The sequence below is a fragment of the Dermacentor variabilis genome, chromosome 5 (assembly GCF_050947875.1).
Source record: "Dermacentor variabilis isolate Ectoservices chromosome 5, ASM5094787v1, whole genome shotgun sequence".
Classification (NCBI taxonomy): Eukaryota; Metazoa; Arthropoda; class Arachnida; order Ixodida; family Ixodidae; genus Dermacentor; species Dermacentor variabilis.
In genome coordinates, this window is record NC_134572.1 from 7,191,179 (window position 1) to 7,210,256 (window position 19,078).

At 45.7% G+C, this 19,078-nt stretch overlaps 1 protein-coding gene across 8 annotated transcripts in view; it reads right to left on the reverse strand.

Annotated features, from left to right (window-relative positions):
* Positions 1-19,078, reverse strand: part of LOC142582219 (rho guanine nucleotide exchange factor 11-like) — a 249,425-nt gene that overhangs the window by 47,585 nt on the left and 182,762 nt on the right. For all 8 annotated transcript variants that reach the window (XM_075691662.1, XM_075691658.1, XM_075691656.1 and 5 more), the window contains one exon: positions 5,816-6,082. In XM_075691662.1, the coding sequence (XP_075547777.1) occupies positions 5,816-6,082 (267 nt within the window). The remainder of the gene's footprint in view (positions 1-5,815; positions 6,083-19,078) is intronic.

Here is a 19,078-nt window from a genome sequence, read left to right on the forward strand (position 1 = left end):
CGAGTGGCTTGTGGCAGAAGACCGCGAAATTACGCCAACCGCACCTGTCAAAAGAGCCTCCCTGACGGCTGCGTGTGGTTGGGTGCATTCGGCGTGGGCTGCTGTTCCGCAAGGTGTGGTGGTGCAGTCATTTGCCAAATGTGAAATTTCGCTGGACGACGACGCATTGTGGGACCGTAGCAACGATGATGATGGCAGCACTATCGAAGACTAGTAGTCCAATGACCATGTCAGCTACTAATAAATTTTCGTTATCGAATGCGCCCTCGGGAGTGCTCTCCATTTTTTTCTTTTTTTCCTATCACGCGATATGGGGGGGGGGGGGGGTCGAGTTACATTTTAGTCGACCTACAATCGCGTAAATACAGTATGGCCCAACCTGGCTAACACTAGACTGGAAGAGCATTCCAATTCCAGAAAAGGGATTGTGCATACACATCTTGCTATACATGTAAGAGAGTGTGATTCCCAAGGTAAATGCACACCAAAGTTTGATGATACTACAGCCCTTTCTTTAAGCAGAAAGACCAAACAAGAGAAGTTGTAGAGGCTCACGAGATAAAGAAAATGGGGGCAGGGTGTGTCAGTTGTGCTTCTATAGCACTTTATGACACTGAAAAATCTTTTCTAGATACGACCCAACACATGGAAATATTTTGGTGAGCTAACATAGATAAATACAGCGCAGACTACTTATAATGTAACCATTTTTAGCGCAGGACCGGTAATAGCATGGTTTTTTTTGACCACCGATATATCTACCATAGAACTCAATGTATAGGCAGACCGTTTACTGCATAGGCACGCGAAGCAGAATACCAGTTATAGCGCAGTTCCTTTAGGCGCGCGACCATGAAATCGGCGCACACAGCACGGCCTTTTCTCAGAGGCGATGAGCACGGCCCGCATAATCGCACGGTTGCCAGGTGCGCAACGCGGAGAAGGGGGAGCGCGGGCACGCATGGAGACCAGCGGCGAAAAGTGAAACAAAAAGAGGAGACGGACGGGAGACTTTAGAGGAAGGCGGGCGAGTGTTTTCGTCACTATAGGAGCGTCCAATCAGGGCGGCATCTTCAAGTGGTGTGAGAAAGAGGCATGCCTTATTGCTGGAGACGAAGGAATGTGTAATAAGGGGCATAAAAAGTGGGCTGAAGAAGGCATCGGTGGCGGCCAAACACGGCATTTTCGACACAACCATGTCGACCACATACAAGAACAAGGACAAATTGTGGCAGCAACTGCAGCAAGATTCGTCGTCCCTGTCACGGAAGAGAATATGTACGTCTAAGTACGAAGACACAGCGCTCTTCAGATGGTTCCGTGAAATTAGGGCTCAGCGCATACCAGTGAGCGGCCCCATGCTTCAACAAAAAGCCAAGTACCTTGGCGCTCTTTTAGGCGATGACGACTTCAACCCACATAATGGATGGATCCAGCGATTCAAGGATCACATGGCATCAGCTGCAAAGTGGTGTGCGATGAAACCGGTGATGTCAACGACGAGTCCATCGAAGTCTGGCTTCGCTTAAACTTGGAAACCATGCTCCACATATACGGACAGAGACATATACAATGCTGATGAAGCTGGCGTATTTTGTAACCTTCTGCCCAACCGCACTCTTGTGCTGAGAGGCAAAGCCTGCTCTGGCTGTAAGGCCTCAAAAGAGCGCATAACTGTGTTGTTCTGCACTAACATGGATGGAAGCGACAAGCGCTGCCTGTTTGTCATTGGAAAATCAGCGAGGCCACATTGCTCTAAAATGCGAGAGCGCTTGCCAGTGACATAAAAATCCAACAAAAAGGTGTGGATGACGCAAGACATGTTTACAAGCTGGCTTTGCAAGTTCGATGAAGACATGGTGTTAGAGAAGCGACAGGTCGTGCTCATTCTCGACAATTGCATAGCCCACAACATCAAGCCAAAGTTGACTGCAGTTGAGTTAAAGTTTCTGCCTGCCAACATGATTGCAAAATGTCAGTTGCTTGACCAGGGTGTCATCGCAATTGTAAAGGCACTTTACAAAAAATGCATCTGCGAAAGAGTTTTGCTGAGTGTGCAGCAGCAGCAGCAGCAGCAGCAGCAGCAGCCTCTTAAAGTGAATTTAAGGGGCGCGATTGATATGGTTACCGTTTCGTGGGGGCAGGTAAAAGCCACTACAATAAGCAAGTGCTTCAACAAAGCAGGCTTCGTGCGCAATGCAGAGGCTCTTGACGCTGATGAGCCGAGCGACAACGTTGCCGATGAGACGGTCGACACCGACGACGTGTGGTCCGGCCTCGTTGAAAGCAAGTTTGTTTCTGCCACAGACACCTTCAAAGAATAAGTTGATGCCGGTGAGTCGGAGCTTCGTGTCTGCAAGGAAGCGAGCATGGATGATGCGATCGTCGCAGTTGTGCGCGATAGCGCGGAGTTTGCAACTGAAGACGAGTCGGACGACGGTGTCAACCCGACGGCAGACCCAGATGTCCCGTGCAAAGACGCTTTAGAATACCTCAGCAAAGTGAAGATGTACTGCGAGAACAACAAACAGTTTGAGTGAGAAAGTGCTTAAGCTTTGTAGAGGACGAAATTGCTCAGAGCACTGCTAAAAAAATCTCCAGAAGAAGATAACAGTGTTCTTCCGCTGATGCCGCACTTGTCAGAACTTGGTTTTTGTGCTGTGTAGCGATTGTGTTGCATGCGTGTATGAGTGAAATATGTAATAAATTGTGTTTGAAAGGTGGGTGGTCCGTTTGGCATAGGCAAAAGCCGAAAAAAGCATGCTTTGGTTATAACGCGGTACCGCTTATAGCGCGGATTTTTATAACCTCCGCAACTTACATCATAAGCGGTCTACACTGTAGTAATTTCTTTTTCTTTTGCTTTTAAGCTGTTTGATAATGCTTGATGACATAGGACATGTTGCGTTTATATCATCTCTAATCTTCCGAATAAACTTTCAGTTGCAAGTAGCGCCATGTCCCGTCTTTCCTTGTGCCTTAGCTTGTGCCCCAGTAGTTTGCGCTCTGAATTTAGCCATGCTTCCATAACAACTCGCCCATTTTTCACTTCCGAAATCTGGAGATACTTAGATTCCTGTGTATCCCTCCCAGCAGCCGGAACAGTAGGCTACAGCGCAGCGCATGGGTTCGGAAAACCTGAGATGACAAAAAAAAAAAAAAAATGCAGGAGATAATTTTTAAAAATCTATTTCGGAAGCAACGACGCATCAGGTTTTGTGAGTGCATGCTCCGCCCAGGCATAGCCCCGGAGGCAGGCCTCTTTTTTCTGCACATGCCACTTTCTTTCGTGTTTCTTTCTGCGGCCTTACTAGCTACGCAGATGGAGAAATGTAGCCTCCGTGCTCGCAGGGATGCAACACTGTTGCACTTTGCACTTCCTGGATGGTGTCTTTTATGCTCGCCTGCGCTTTGGCATACTTCAGGTGTCTGCCTTGAGAAGGACATTTGTGGTGTCCACGGCAAGAAATGTGGGAAACAAACAAGAAACATTGCGCTTTGGAGGCGACATGGAGCTTCCTTTTTGAAGTATTTCTCATTGTCTGCTTTGTACACGTCACTCTTAGTATACAGTGCTTCAGTACTGCATGGCAGCGGAATCTATGGAAACTAGCAACAGTGTAGGCAGAGAGCCAACAGCGACGTTTTTGTAGATAGCTCAAACGGTGGCAACTTATGGGCTGATGGGTTGACAACCGGAATGGTTCATTTTGGGGATTTCACTACAACAACCTTTCAGAATAACAAATGATTTTCGGCAATCCCGCGTGATTCATTATATACAGATTTGACTGTATTTACCGTAAAAACCGGAATATAAGTCGAACTTTTTTACAAACAACCATTGCAAAAAGTCGACTCTCGTCTTGTACACCGGACATTGGCGGAAAAACTATGGAAGTCTTGCAACAATGGGTGGATGAAGTAAAGAGCCGCCATCGCCATCAGCAGCGGCGCGGCGTGGCGACATTGTGGTACCGCCAATTTGCGTTTACATTGTCACAAAGTTATATTGGTTACAGGCTGCTTCTTCACATTTTGTTTCAAAATGAGCGGAAGCCGACGGCAATTCATCGTCGCCTTCAAGAAAAAGGCGATTGAGTGCGTGGAAGCCCACGGCAACCTCGCGGCACAGCACGAATTTGGAGTATCCGAAAAGAGCATTCGGTACTGGCAGAGGCAGAAGCAGCAAACCAACAGAAAACGTCAACGTCATTCCGTGGGCGGACCGCAGAACTGGAAGACAAGGTTGCGGAGTTCGTCTGAGAGCTGCTTGTAAGATCGCTGCCTGTGACTGCCGAATGCATCCGTTTGAAAGCGGTAGAGATCATGCACGCCTCTGGACTGGGCAGTGAGGAGCACTTGTCATCCGACTCTAGTTCGGACGACTCTGATCAAAGGCGCTGCTCTGATTCGGAGTAGCGCTTGCGCACTTCGTGCCCTTCTGTGTACTGTACACCCGGCCAATTTTTAACAGTATCGCGCGACCATCGACCCACATGCTTGTCAGCACCTTATCATCACGGCACAGAGCGGCGAAATAGCGAAAGTAAGCGCACGTGTGCACATGCACGTATCTTGTTTGTTTCGCCGCTCAGCGCCGTTAATAAGGTGCTGACAAGCACACGGGTTGATGGTCGCGCAATACTGTTAAAAATTGGCCGGGTGCACATGCGAGCAGCATTTAAATAAATACTGTCACTATTATGCATGAGTCGCATTTGTTTCAAGGTAAGGGTGTCTTTCGGTACTTTTGCCATTGAAAAAGATGTTTTTCATTTTTAGAATTCGTTAGTCGGGGGATCGACCTATATTCCGGTCCGACCTATAGTCCGGTTTTTACGGTAGTTTTCTAGGTGGTTAGTAGTCTTCCCACAGCTACCCGAATGCCATCTTCAAAAAATTAATTTTATCGTGATTTTGTTATCTCCAAGTGATGTCCCTTCAGCACAACCGAACTGAGGGCTGGCCAGCTGCCAACCAGCCAAGCTAGTGCACAATGCAGTAGATGCAGTCTCATGTAGCGGCTTCAGCAGCTTCAGCATGACTGAGATGAGACGTGCTTATTCCAGCACCGGCGGCGCCAAAGTGCACGAAACGTCGCAAGTGATGTTGGCTGCGCCATGACGCTAGGTTGTGAAGCGTCCACATCTGTGTTGTGACCACGTATTTGACATGCATAGTTTCAGCAAGATTGTGGCTTAATAATGACTCTCCTTATCCTTGCATGACGGTGAGGCATAAACAGCACGTCACTCGTGGACGTTAGCTAAAGGCATGAGAGTTCCGCTCTTCCACAGTTCTGTTTTGGGTTTTTAGCTAAGTGAAATTGTCCGGAATGCATTATATGCTGCGGAATTTTTTTTCGTAGAGGCTTAACAGAGACAGGCAATTTAGGTGGCACAATGACAAAAGGAACCCATGTACTGAAATGTGTGCTAGCACCAGTGAAATTTTCATCACAAATTTTCGAGAGATGGTAGGTGTAATTTACTTGTCTAATGCACTACAACAAGTGAAAGCTATGTTGTTTAAGCCAATCAAGAGCAATAACCAGAGAAATGGCTAGTTCCCTAGCTGCTGCGTATCTCCCGAGTGCAATGCCACAGTTTAACTTCCGAGCGCAACGCCACAGATTAGCAAAGCGCGATAAGTGAGTCTTTTATATTTCTCTGAGATGTGTAGCTGATTTACTTTGGTTTACAGAACCCATGGCTTTTGTTGCATAAGAGGGAAGTATGCGAGGTGGAATATAGGCGCAGAATGCTTCTACTTCAGTAACGGAAGGACCAACTGTCAGGGCAGCAAACCAGACCTTGTCCAAAGCGCTCTTGTCTAGGCGCCGCTGAAGTTCGGCCAAGCGATGGGTGTTCTCAGCCTCGCGCACGGCCTGGTTGACGTGTGCCAGGATGCGCTTGGAGCACTGCAGGGCGTGCTGCAGCTGGGCATGCTCGGGTGAGCCCAGAGCACTGTGCTTGGCCACATTCTCAATGAGCAGCGGGTACTTGGTCAGCCTCTGGAAGCCTGCCGCAACCAAGTCCTTCAGCTGCAGCCGTCGACACAGCGGGTGCATCTCTGCATCCTGCATGCAAGAGTATTCAGTCGCCATGTGCCCTACGATTCATCAGGGTGGAACGAAACTTACACAATGCACCAGTGCTCAATTAGGGAACAAGCCAAGGAAAACAAATCACAGGCAGCACCCTTACACTCTCTCATCAAAACCTACACACAATACTCACACTTGCCTGGACTGATCCTGCCACAGCCTAGCTCGGGATAATGGTCAAGAAAAGCATGTGGGGACTTATGCGGTACTTCCCTTATCGCTCTGGTCCTGGAACTATAGGGGTACCAAAAAGGAATGTTAAGATGTATTAGTAAATTATGTTTCTAGAATGCTGAAAAACACATTCATTATGCGAGTATAGAGGCTTGGTAAGCCAGGAAATACACAGTAACAAAACAGAAGCAGCGATGCCCTCTTGAAGTTCCTACACCAGTAGCTTCCTGTGACATGATGAATATTGAAAGCATCACCTCTTGTTTAGATAATCGCTTCTTGAACAACGAGGACTCGAAAAAGAAAACGTGTATATACAGTGAAACCCTGTTCATATGCTTTTCACCGCATTGGGATGAAACAACGTAACAGTGGCGAAAACGCAACAGTGAGAAAGCTCCAAAAATGAATGAAAACAGTGCAGCTTTTACTTGAAACAATTTATTTCCGCAAAGTGAGTTTAGGATTCTAAAATATTGAGAATGGAGGATTGCCATTTCTTTCGCTCGCTGGAAAGCACCACGCGTTTTTAAATAGCCTAAAACGGCGCACTACTGACACTGTCGCTTTGAGGTGCGACGTACCTGTGGAGGAGGTCCAGAGCCGCGACGGCTTCTCCAAAGCTTGGATCTGCCAACTCCCTAGAATCTTGTGGCTCGTGCTTGTCATCATCATCACATTCAGTGCCTTCACTTGTGATCGAGTTTGCAACGATCTCAGCGATGCTTTGGCACTCCAATGTCACAACGGCAGCATCCACGGCGATGTAGCCGTATGTGACTCCCGTGGCCCCCAGCACATTCATAGCCTCAGTTAGCTCTTGATAGAAAAGAGGCTGCTTCCAATTCCTCATGTTCCATGGCAGTTTCCACTTCCCCATCCATGCAGAACCCACAGCTCGCGAAGCAGTGCTGTAAGGGTGATGCGCTTACTGCAGTCCATGCTGAAGCGACGTAGTGCATAGTGTCAAGTACAGAAAAGGTCGTAGGCTGCTGTCTGCGATCAATATGCGCGACGGACTTCCTGTAGGAATGCTTCAAGTTCTTTATGACGTTGGCATCCAACGGCTGCCAGAGGCTTGTAGTACACACAGGGAAAAATATAAGCTCGACGTTCCGAAGAAATGGCGAGTCTCTTGGGTGGACAATTGTGCTGCCCACAACTGTCCAGAAAAAGGAAAACGCTCCTGCACTGGGAACTCATCTTGTAATAAAAGTACCGAAGAAATTCTTCTAACAAAGAACGAGTCATAGATGCATGACTTGCTTCTGTAGTGACATGGCAGTAGGCGAGTGACGTTCAAGCACCATGGGTTCCAACATTTACCGATTACTCAAGGCTTCAGCTTGTCCGAGCCATCCCAGTTACAGCAAAGGAGCACTGTCAATCGGTCTTTGCTGTGTTTGCCTTTGTGGCACGCTTTGCCCTTCAGGCTTAACGACTTCGATGGCTGCACCTGAAATAAAAGGCCTGTTTCGTCGGCATTATAAATGTCACGAGGCTCATACCCCTCAATTATAGCAGATAGGGTGGCCTTCGAATCATCAACTGTTACCAAGTTCATGCTTGCTGCTTCTCCGCTTATCTTCTTATAAGTGATGCCGTGGCTCTTCCGGAAACGGTTGATCCAGCCATTTGACGCCGCAAAGTCAGTGATGCCCAGTCTGTTTGCTATCTCCATCGTCTTCTCGCATAAAATGCTACTGTCGAGTTGACACCGGCAGCGTGAGCTTGTTTAAACGAGGTAAGAAGAGCTGTGTTGAGATTCCCGTACTTGGCACCACAAGCCTGCTTAGCTTTCAAGCCGAAGAGTGCTGCATTCCCTTCTATCTTGGCAAGCTTCGAGACAATGCTGTTAACCGGAGGCCCGGGTCTTTGGTACTAAAAATCGGCTAAAAATGCGAATTTTCTACCTGTATTTTATGCGTTCCTGACGCGTTTCCGTGCCTATCTACGAAATTTAGTAACAAAATATCGCGTAGTTCTTCCGTGATCGTAATCTAAAGATGCGAATCCGCAAGTGTTGCCTTTTAAATTGGGGAGTTAACGCGCTCGATTTTCTATAACTATGCGATAAACTCGATAACAATGCACTCTGCCAGTGCCATTTTGGTATCACTTGAAAGCTCACATTTCTGGATTTCTTTATTCGTCGGTCGGCAACATTGCCGGCGCTGCAGTCATGGAAAAAACAACAGAAAAAGAAATTGCTATTAGTGGTCAGTTTGAGCAATTTGACCTCCTCCAGTGTACTACATCTTCAGGCTTGGAGTGACACTTGACACCTGCAAAAGATGCTGAGAGCGAGTGGGGCTATACTAATCCAGGTACAACCAAATTAGGAGGGCGCACTAAGCTTCAACACAGACACTCCCTCACCGGAACAGGAATTGGCCTCCCTGGTGCAGTATTCGGCCACCCCCTCCCTCATGATTCCTACAATTAACCCATAGCCCTCAGTCCCCAGCAGCAGGGACCACCTGACCAAGGCGGCGGTCAGACCTGTAAAGCAGCAGAGGATGCTAAGAATCTCTGGACCCGAACGGCTGCCAATGGAAACTGACCCTGACAACTTTTACCAGCCGAACTCTGTTCAGTGATGCTAGCTTAGCAGGACTCTTTGAGGAGCTATCAGACATTGCTTGGGATATCATTGGCCTTAGCGAGATTAGAAGAACTGGTGAGGCTAATACAGTGCTGACTAATGGCCATGTCTTCTGCTATAAGGTCTCCCAGATAAGAAGCAATATGGGGTAGGATTTCTAATCCATAAGGACATAGCGAGCAACATTGATGAATTTTACAGCTTTAATGAGAGGGTAGCAGTAGTCGTAATCAAACTTAGGACGTATAGATTAAAGGTAGTACAAGCTACGCTTCAACATCCAGTCACGATGATGATGATGATGAAGTAGATCAGTTTTATGAAGATGTTGAATTAGCGATGAGAACAGTGTAAACTGAGTATACTGTAGTAATGGGCGACTTCAATGCAAAAGTGGGGAAAAAGCAGACTGGTGAACAAGCAACTGGCAACTACGGCATCGATTCTAGGAACGCTAGAGGACAGATGCTGGTAGAATTCGAAGAAAGGAATAAGCTTCAAATAATGAACACCTTATTCAAGAAGCGTAGGAACAGAAAGTGGACCTGGAAAAGCCCTTCTTTTTTATTTATTTATTTATTTACAAATACTGCTATCTCATTTAGAGACATAGCAGAGGTGGGTTACATAAATTATGAACACAACATGTCAACCAACATGGTTAGGCAGTTCTTTCTGAAATTGATTAGTCGGCAACGAACGCAGAGAACCATCTAAGTTATTCCATAATTCAACAGTGTGTGGAAAAAAAGACGACTTGTAGCAATCTATTTTTGGAACGAAGGGATCTATGTTTAATGGGTGAGTACGTCGGGTTACTCGCGCAGTAGGCGTGGTTAGCGAGATAGGCGCTTCAATGTTAGTCGATCCATGTATGATTTTGTGCAGCAGGATTAGGCGGTCACACGTGTGACAAAATGATAACGGGTTCAGTGATAAAGCGTGTGCGTGGGATGACGGTGAAAACATACGGTCGTAACGGCCATAAATAAATCTAACAGCTTTTTTCTGAATGGATTCTAGTTTGGAAATATCCTTTATGCGATAAGGCAGCCACACTACACAAGCATACTCTAAAACAGGTCTAATTAGTGATTTATAGGCCGTAAGCTTGCACTCTTTAGTGCCGTGTTTTAAAGTTCGTTTTAGGCACCCTAGTTTTCGCATCGCTTTAGAGCAGACTATATTGATGTGATTGTGCCAACTAAGGTTAGTTGTGATAGTAAGTCCAAGGTATTTGAACTCGTTAACTTCGTTAATACTGTATCCTTGTGTGCTGTACGTAAATTTTAGGGGCTGTTTCTTATTAGTAAAAGACATTGCCACAGTCTTGCTGAAGTTAATGCTCATATGCCATGTGTTACTCCACTCTGAAAAGGATGAAAATACGTTATTAAGCACTTCTTGATCACGAAGAGTACGAATGTTAGAATAGATCACGCAATCATCTGCGTAAAGATGTATTTTCACTTGTGTGTTTCTGGCTACTTCAATAATGTCGTTAACATATATGATGAATAGGAGTGGCCCGAGGACTGAGCCCTGCGGCACTCCTGACATGACCTGAGCTATAGAAGAGGTTTTGTAATTAAAAGTGACGGATTGGAAACGCAGGTGCAGGTAATCGGATATCCAGTCAATTAGTTTATTACCAGGAAAGATTGCAGCAAGTTTTAGAAGCAATTTTTTATGGCTTACCGTGTCAAATGCTTTTGAGTAGTCGATAAAGATGGCATCAAGCTGACCGCGGTTATTTAGTGATGTGGCTAGGTCCTGTGTGAATTCTAATAATTGCATTGTTGTAGAAAATCCTGCTCGAAAAACATGCTGCTGTGGAGACAGAAAGTTATTTGCCGATAAATATTGAATGATGTGCTTATGGATGATGTGCTCGAGAAGTTTGCAACACGTGGGCAGCAAAGATATACCTAGGCCTGTAGTTAGTGATTAGCTGTTTGCTGCCAGATTTGAAGACGGGAATAATGTTAGCTTGTTTCCAAACACAAGGAACTGTCGACATCTCAAGAGATTTGTTAAATATAACTGTCAAATACCGGGCATTCCATTCGAAGTATCGCTGTAAAAATAGAGATGAAGATGAGATAAAGGTTGTGAATGAACCTTAACTAGGCTGGCTTGAGAGGCAGCAATAAAAGTGGGAGGCAAGGCACCAAGGCAACCAGTGGGCAAGCTCTCCCAAGTAACAAAGGACCTAATAAAGAAACAACAAAGAATGAAAGTGTTAAACTCAAGAGTTAAGATAGAATTTGCGGAGCTATCAAAACTGATCAACAAGGCGAAAGTAAAAGATATCTGAAATTATAACGTCAGAAAGACTGAAGAAGCTGTAAGAAACGGACACAGCCTGAAATCAGTGAGAAGGAAGCTTGGCACAGGAAAAACCAAGATGTATGCACTGAAAGATAAGCAGGGTATTATCATATTAGAGTTTGAATTGCGCAACATTTTGACGAGACACAGAGAAGAGAAACACACACCGTGTTTCTCTTCTGTGTGTCTCGTCAAAATGTTGCGCAATCCAACCTCTAATATGCTATACCAACACGCCCAGTCGTCAACCTTGGCAGGGTAATATCAGCAATCTCAAAGATATAGTAAAAGCAGCATAAGAATTCTATACTGACCTGTACAATACCCAGAGGACTCGGGATAACTCCATTCGAAACAGTAATGAACAGGATACAGAAACTCCTCCTATAACTAGCGACGAGGTCAAAAGGGCATTGCAAGACATGAAATGGGGAAGAGCAGCAGAAGAAAATCGAACAACAGTCGATTTAACCAAAGATGGAAGAGACATAATTGCTTAGAGAACTGGCGGCTCTTTATACGAAGTGTATCTACTGCAAGGGTCCCAGAAAACTGGAAGGATGCAGACATCATACTAATCCACAAAAAGGGAGACATTAAAGAATTGAAAAATTATAGGCCCATTAGCTTACTCCCAGTATTATAGAAAATATTCACCACAATAATCTCCAATAGAATAAGGGCAACAGTGGACTTTAGTCAACAAAGGGAACAGGCAGGTTTCAGGAAGGGATACTCTACACTGGATCACATTCATGTCATTGATCAGGTAATCGACAAATCCGCAGAGCACAATCAGCCTCTATGTATGGCTTTCATAGATTACGCGAAGGCATTTGACCCAGTAGAGATACAGTAAAACCTCGTTAAACTGTAGTTGGCCGGACCTCGGAAAAAGTATGTATAAATGGTAGTACCGCTTAACCGAAATAGCATGAGATCGCCCAATCACCCGTCAAAAACAGAACTCGCAGAGAGTGCGATGAAAGGGGAAAAAAAAATGCAGTATTTATTTACTTCACGTGACAAACATGTTATTTTCGTTTGATGCCGCGGCAGCCTAGCAGCGACGACACCGGCCTCAAACTTGCTGAAGCTGTGAGCCAGCTTTTCAGCCAGCCCCCTCTTTTCAGCAAACACTCACATGACAGATTCCTTGTTGGCATTGCATATTCTCCGTGCACATGCGCAGTAGCATTGCAGAAGTCGCAGGGCCCCTTTTCATTACGGGGCAGGCTGATGTAATGCGCAGCTTCTGCTACTGTCGGGCCTGAATCGCCCATGCTGTCACTTTCCGTGTTGTCCTTATCACTGTCGGTAGGCGACACTTCGGCAACAACAGAGGCAATGATGGCGAAAAGTCGAACCTCGTAGACGACATCTCTTCATGGTCGCAGCAGCGCTGCCGAGCAACTTCTTCGCATTCCAAATGCCACACGCCGTAGTCAAGAGCAGATCCCTGTCGCGTGCCAGCGCTGACTTCTTTGTGTAATGTTCAATAGCACGAACAGTGTCTAATTTTTGTTCTATGCTGAGCACCCGGCATCTTTCTTATTCGAGCTTCGGCATGACGCGAGTTCTCATTTGCACGATGCCACAACGCTCTCTGGCACGGCGTCAAAATGATGTTCATGTGTCTTCACGCTCAAACACACAGGGCGCTTGGAGGCCGTTGTGCTGATCTCTGAGGCTTGTTGTTCTGCCAGGCCGCCCGATGGAGACGACGCACTGTGTGTTTGCGCGACGAGAAGTAGAAACACTACGTGTTAACTGATACGTACGCAATAAGCTGGTACGGCTTATGTGGATACAAAACACATTATCTTCAATTGTTGCTGAGTTGGGGATTTGACTTTACTACTTTTAAAATGAAACTACTGTTTAAGCGGGTACGGTTTAATGAGGTTTTACTGTACCAGCAGTCATAGAGGCATTACATAATCAAGGAGTACAGAACGCTTACGTAAATACCTTGGGAACTATCTACAGGAGTTCTACAGTTACCTTAATTCTACACAAGCAGAAAGATACTTATAAAGAAAGGGGTCAGACAGGGAGACACACTCTCTCCAATGCTATTGACTGTATGCTTGGAAGAAGTATTCATGCTATTAAACTGGGAAAGCTTAAGAGTAAGGAGCAACGGCGAATATCTCAGCAACCTTTGGTTTGCCGATGATATTGTTCTATTCAGCAACAATGCAGACGAGTTACAACAAATGATTGGGGACCTTAACAGAGGGAGTGTACGAGTGGGGTTGAAGATTAACACGCAGAAGACAAAGATAATGGTCAATAGTCGGGCAAATGTACAAGAGTTCAGGATCGCCAGTCAGCCTCTAGAGTCTGTAAAAGAGTATGTTTACCTAGGTCTATTAATCTCAGGGAACCCTGATCATGAGAAGGAAATTCATAGAAAAATAAAAATGGGTTGGATCGCACACGGCAGACACTGTCAGCTCCTGACAGGAAGCTTACCGTAATCATTGAAAAGGAATGTGTATAATCAGTGCATTTTACCGATGCTGACATATGGGGCAGACACTTGGAGACTGACAAAGAAGCTTGAGAACAAGTTAAGGACTGCACAAAGAGCGATGGAACAAAGAATGCTAGGCATAACCTTGGGAGACAGAAAGAGAGGTTTGTATTAGGGAGCAAATGGGTATAGCCAATATTCTTACTGACAATATTCTTATTGACGCGGCAATTGAAGTGGTCAAAATGGTCACTTTTTTATTTTCCGATTTATTTTTTTTCGCGATCCTCGGACCTTCTTTTACCTCATGGTGAAATATAACAAAATAAGTGGTAGAAATCGAGAAAACACCACTTTCCTAGAGCGCTGTCATCAAAAATTGAGAAAAAATCTGGCTTCAAAAGGCGCCGTCACACCGCGGATAGCTCGGCTACCTGATGACGCAGCGCCGCCATCTTGGTACCATCGTAAAGGGGAGAGATCGGAGCTCAAGATAGCCACTGCGCCATATTTCTCCACCGAAAAATAAAACCAGCATACGCGGCCGAAAAAGAGGTAATAGCGGCATCGTAATTGGGCGCAGTAGTCACGTGGGGAACATGGAGCGCTTTTATTGGCTACTGTACATTTGAATTGCCCGCAAAACACGCTCGTGCGCATTGGCGCAGCAGCGCCTTACGAGTTCCGTTCATTGCGCTTGACCATCATGGCAGCCGAACTACCCTAACGCATGTGTTCCGTGACGAGCCCCAAAGGAAGCAAGTTCCGACGGCTCATGCGTACGGAAAACGACTAAAGGCGTGGAACAGAAGGCGAAAACTACCCACAGAAGCGGATGCCGCCGCCCGTGTCGACGAGGCCCGACCGGCACACGCGGGTGATCGGGAAAGCGCGTCTGCATGCAGTGCTGACGACGCGACTGCGTGCGCTGGTGACAGCGTGATCGTAGGCTGTGTTGACGATGCGACCGTGGGCTGTGTTGACGATGCGACCGTGGGCTGTGGTGACGACGCACCCGCGCGTGGTCGTGACGGCAATGTGACATCGGCGAGAGCAGACGTCGTGTGAAATATTCAGCTGTGGATTTCAGCTCCAATTCTCACGAATGAAGAGACTGCGAAATGAGTGGAGACAAGAGCGGATGTTTTGAATGCGCTGTCATCTGCCTCTGCAACAAAGAGGAAATTTCAGCTTTTGAAAGAAGGAGTGTGTGCCGATGACGTGGTACCCAAATCATCATTTTTCATTGTATATAAAGCACTCTTAGATGAGCTGCTCTTTGCAGCAAGCTGCAATTAGTGTGGGAAAACACCAATTCGTGTTGAAACTGGGCCATGTTTTGGGCTTGAGACTAATATGGAACTGTTGTGTGACGACTGTGGGCTGATAAGCAAAAGGTGGTCATACTCAAGATGTGCTGGCACTCAGAAGATCAACCCTTTTGAAGTGAATGTTCGTGCACTGAGAGCTGTGCAGCCAGTAGGCAAAAAGCAAGCCATATCGAATGGTGTTTTCTCCCACATGGACATTTCCCATTGAGGACTGCATCACAAATCCTATGCAAGGCTGCACCGAAGGCACAGTCACCCTGCCACTGCCTCAGCAGCCATGACAGTAGAGTCCGAAAGTGCACAGAAGGTGCGCGAGATCTACAGGGAACTTGGATGCGCCCCAGGCAACGTTGATGTGATCTACGATAGCACTTGGATGACAAGGGGCCATACAAGTCACATTGGTGTTGGCTGTGTTATTGAGTTATATTCTGGCCTTGCCTTGGACCACTGTGTCCTCTACAATAATTGCCATGGATGTTCTCTTGGTGCCAAGCCTGGAGACAGTATTCGTTCAGAGTGGCATGAAGAACACCGACCACAATGCCAAAGAAACACCGAGGCAAGTGCAGGGCAAATGGCAATAATTGCGGCAAAAACCATGTTTCAGCTGTCTCTTCAGAAACACCAGCTCCATTACACAAATGTCCTTTGTGATGGGGATAGCCCCACTTATGTTGCCCTCAGTGAAGAGAAGGTGTATGGTTTCATACCCATACACAAACAAGAGTGTGTGAATCACGTAAAAAAAAAAAATAATGGGAACTGCTTTGCGCAACCTTGTTGAGAAAAAGAAGAGCAAGGACCGTGAGCTCAGCATGAGTAGAAAGGGCCGCCTGACACAGGGTTTAATTAAAAACTCAAATTATTATGGCTTAGCCATAAAAAGTTAGCCAAATGATGTGCCTGCTATGGAAAAGGCCATCATGGCTACTTTTCCCTGTATAACATCGACCAATGATGAGCTGCATCACGAGCACTGTCCCACTGGCTTGAACTCTTGGTGCAAGTTTAATTCTGCGGTGGCCTCAGGTCAACCAGCCCCTGCACACAAGCTGCAGCTTCCTGCACATGTTCGAGCAGCACTCCTGCCTACGTATAAGTGTCTATCTGCAAGAGAACTCCTTGAAAGATGCCAGCAAGGCAAAACACAGAACGCCATCGAGTCGCTGAACAATGCCATTTGGTCACTCCAATAAAAAAATCAGTTTGCTTCACTCCCGAGTGTTGAAAGTGCTGTGGCAGATGCAGTCTGCCGTTTCAATGCAGCCTGTGAAAGAGCACTGCAAACAATCACGTCGCAACTGGGATACACTACAGGATCGTGTTAACTGCGACGGGCTGCTGAAAAGGATGCACAACGTATCAAAAAGGCAACAAAGGCACACAAAACTGCTGCAAAGAAGTGAAAAATTATCTCAAAATGTAAAGAAAATGTGTCCTTACTGGCAAAGGACTACATTCCACGCGGGTTTTAGGTGCTCAAAGTAAATATTTTGATGTTTCCAGCAAATTAAACTTTGAGCTCCGTTTTCACCATGAATGAAGACAGAAGCATTCTGTCTTTTGCACTTAGATCGTGAAACATTGATGAGTGCAATAAAGCTGTCCATTTTCATCTGCACGCACAGAAAAGTAAAAAAAAAAAGCTTTTGTGCTTATTTCGGCATTCAAAAAATAAACCAATAGCTTTATTGCACATAATGGGCTTTTTTGAACATGCTGGTATAAAAATCTTGACAAACTTATTTGTAATTAATTACTAATTTGGGGGACGACCATTAGAGGATGTCAAGTTTTCTAACTCAAGAACTACAATAGATAGCTCAAAACTGGTTTCAGTTATATTAGCATAACAAATCACACCTGCATGCCAAATTTCGTCAATTTATTCCCATAAATGAGAAAAAAAATGGCGCTTGGCAGGTCATGTAAGGCGCAGGTTAGATAACCGTTGGACCATTAGGGTTACAGAATAGATACCAAGAGAAGGGAAGCGCAGTAGAGGATGGCAGAAGACTAGGTGGTGCGATGAAATTAGGGAATTTGCGGGCGCTAGTTGGAATGGGTTGGCGCAGGACAGGGGTAATTGGAGATCGCAGGGAGAGGCCTTCGTCCTGCAGTGGACATAAAATAGGCTGATGATAATGATGATTGAGCACGTGACCAAGATGGCGAGTCATAATTGGCTCCAAGTACCACGAGCACTCAAATGACGAAAACAGCCGCCATTTTGTCTTAAGTCTCGCGACTGCGACGCTGCATATGCTGGAGGTCCGACAAAGTTTTATTTCGTGAATCGTTATGGGTGGAAACGTACGAGACGCAAGAAACTTTCAAAAGAGATTCTGTCGTTGCAGTCGGCACAGGATATCAGGCAGCTCGCCGCTGAAGTCGTACCGCCGCCGAATGTCGATGCCTCACTGCTTGGCCGGATCACACATATACACCCGCCGGTTACACGCTCGTAAGAGTTGAACACGGCTGTCATAACTGAAGAGGACGTGGATAAGAGCACACGAGAAAGCTACGCTCAACAAGACTACATCTACGACGGCCATGGTGCGAAAGATTGAGCGTTTTGTTAAAGATCCTACCGCCGATAATGCAACAGCCTCGGTCGCGAAGCCGGCTATTCCTTACGTTGTCGTCGGACTTGCAGAAGTGAACAATCTCGGCATTTTCTCATGTAATACTTGCGGTGGTTCTGCGTAGCTAGTGCGGAGCAATCAGGATTACGGTCTTGCTACTAAACTGACTGTAGTTTGCGAGATCTGCGGTGAAGTTGTATCGGGACAGAGCTCGCGGGGAATTGAGGGCCCGAAAATGTGTAATTCTTTTGATGTGAACATACTCACAGTGTATGCTATGGCGTCGACCGGCAACGACCGAACGGCCATGAATTATACCTAGTGCCTAGTGATGGCCTTTGGTGCCATTTTTTAAACTTTCTTTCAATATATGAGTTGTGAAACGTTTTTTGATGTTTTCTCAAAACCACTATTTTGATGATGATGCCGTATTGGAGGTGCATTATCTCTGCTTCTACTTGTGCTATCACTGTAATTTTTTTTCCAGAAAGACAAAGCTGTGTAAAGTGCAAATAAACGAAATAATGTTGCATTTATTAAAAAATTTAATTTGTTTCCCTTTTTTAGCAGTTAGATGGATTTCTCTCACTGAAGTTTGCGATGTTCTCATTTGATATAAAATTGGGTTAGAACACGATACTTGCTTATTTGCACTCTTTGTTAGTTCCACATCATTTTTCTATGTCAATATTTATTATGCCATGTATAGTTTGGTAGATAGCTCACATGCAAGCAAATTATGCAACAAAGCTGAAATTCTTCAATTTTTGGAAAGTTCTTTGCTCTGCAAGAAAACTGGATGTATATTTAAAACTAGCACATTGAAATAGATAAACTCAGTAAGTTTAATCAAAATCCAAAAAGAATAAAAAAAAAAAGATTTTTCAGGCACAGGGCAGTCTAAGGTCTTTGGCAATAACTGAGGTTTTTAGCGCACGAAAAGGGACGAAAGACAGTGACGAAACGAGGACACGTTTCCTCGTTTTATCGAGGACACGTTTGTCCTCGTTTTGCCACTGTCTTTCGTCCCTTTTCGTGCGCTAAAAACCTCAGTTATGGAATACCAACACGCCCTAACCTACGCTCTTTGGCAATGTTGACCCCTTTCCGTGCTGGCTGCTCATCAACTGCGTTCAGCACGTCCAGCTTCTCCTCCAGGAAAAGCCCCTTCCGCTTGCATGACGCCATCATGGCACAACTAAGATCGCGGCTGGCGCGCATTGTCTAGCCGGGTTTGGAGTGCCAGGTTGAGACGTATCACGCAGGAACGTTTTTACAGCTATCATTTGCATAAAGCTATTTATAGCTTACAACACACTATAAACATTCAGAATTGATTCCGTGTGCTATAGGTTGCCATGCAAGTTGCTGTTAATTAGCTAATTAGGCCCCAAACAAAGAACATCCTGTTTTGGATATGATAAAGAATATCTGCCACAGAAACCAAAAAAAAAAAAA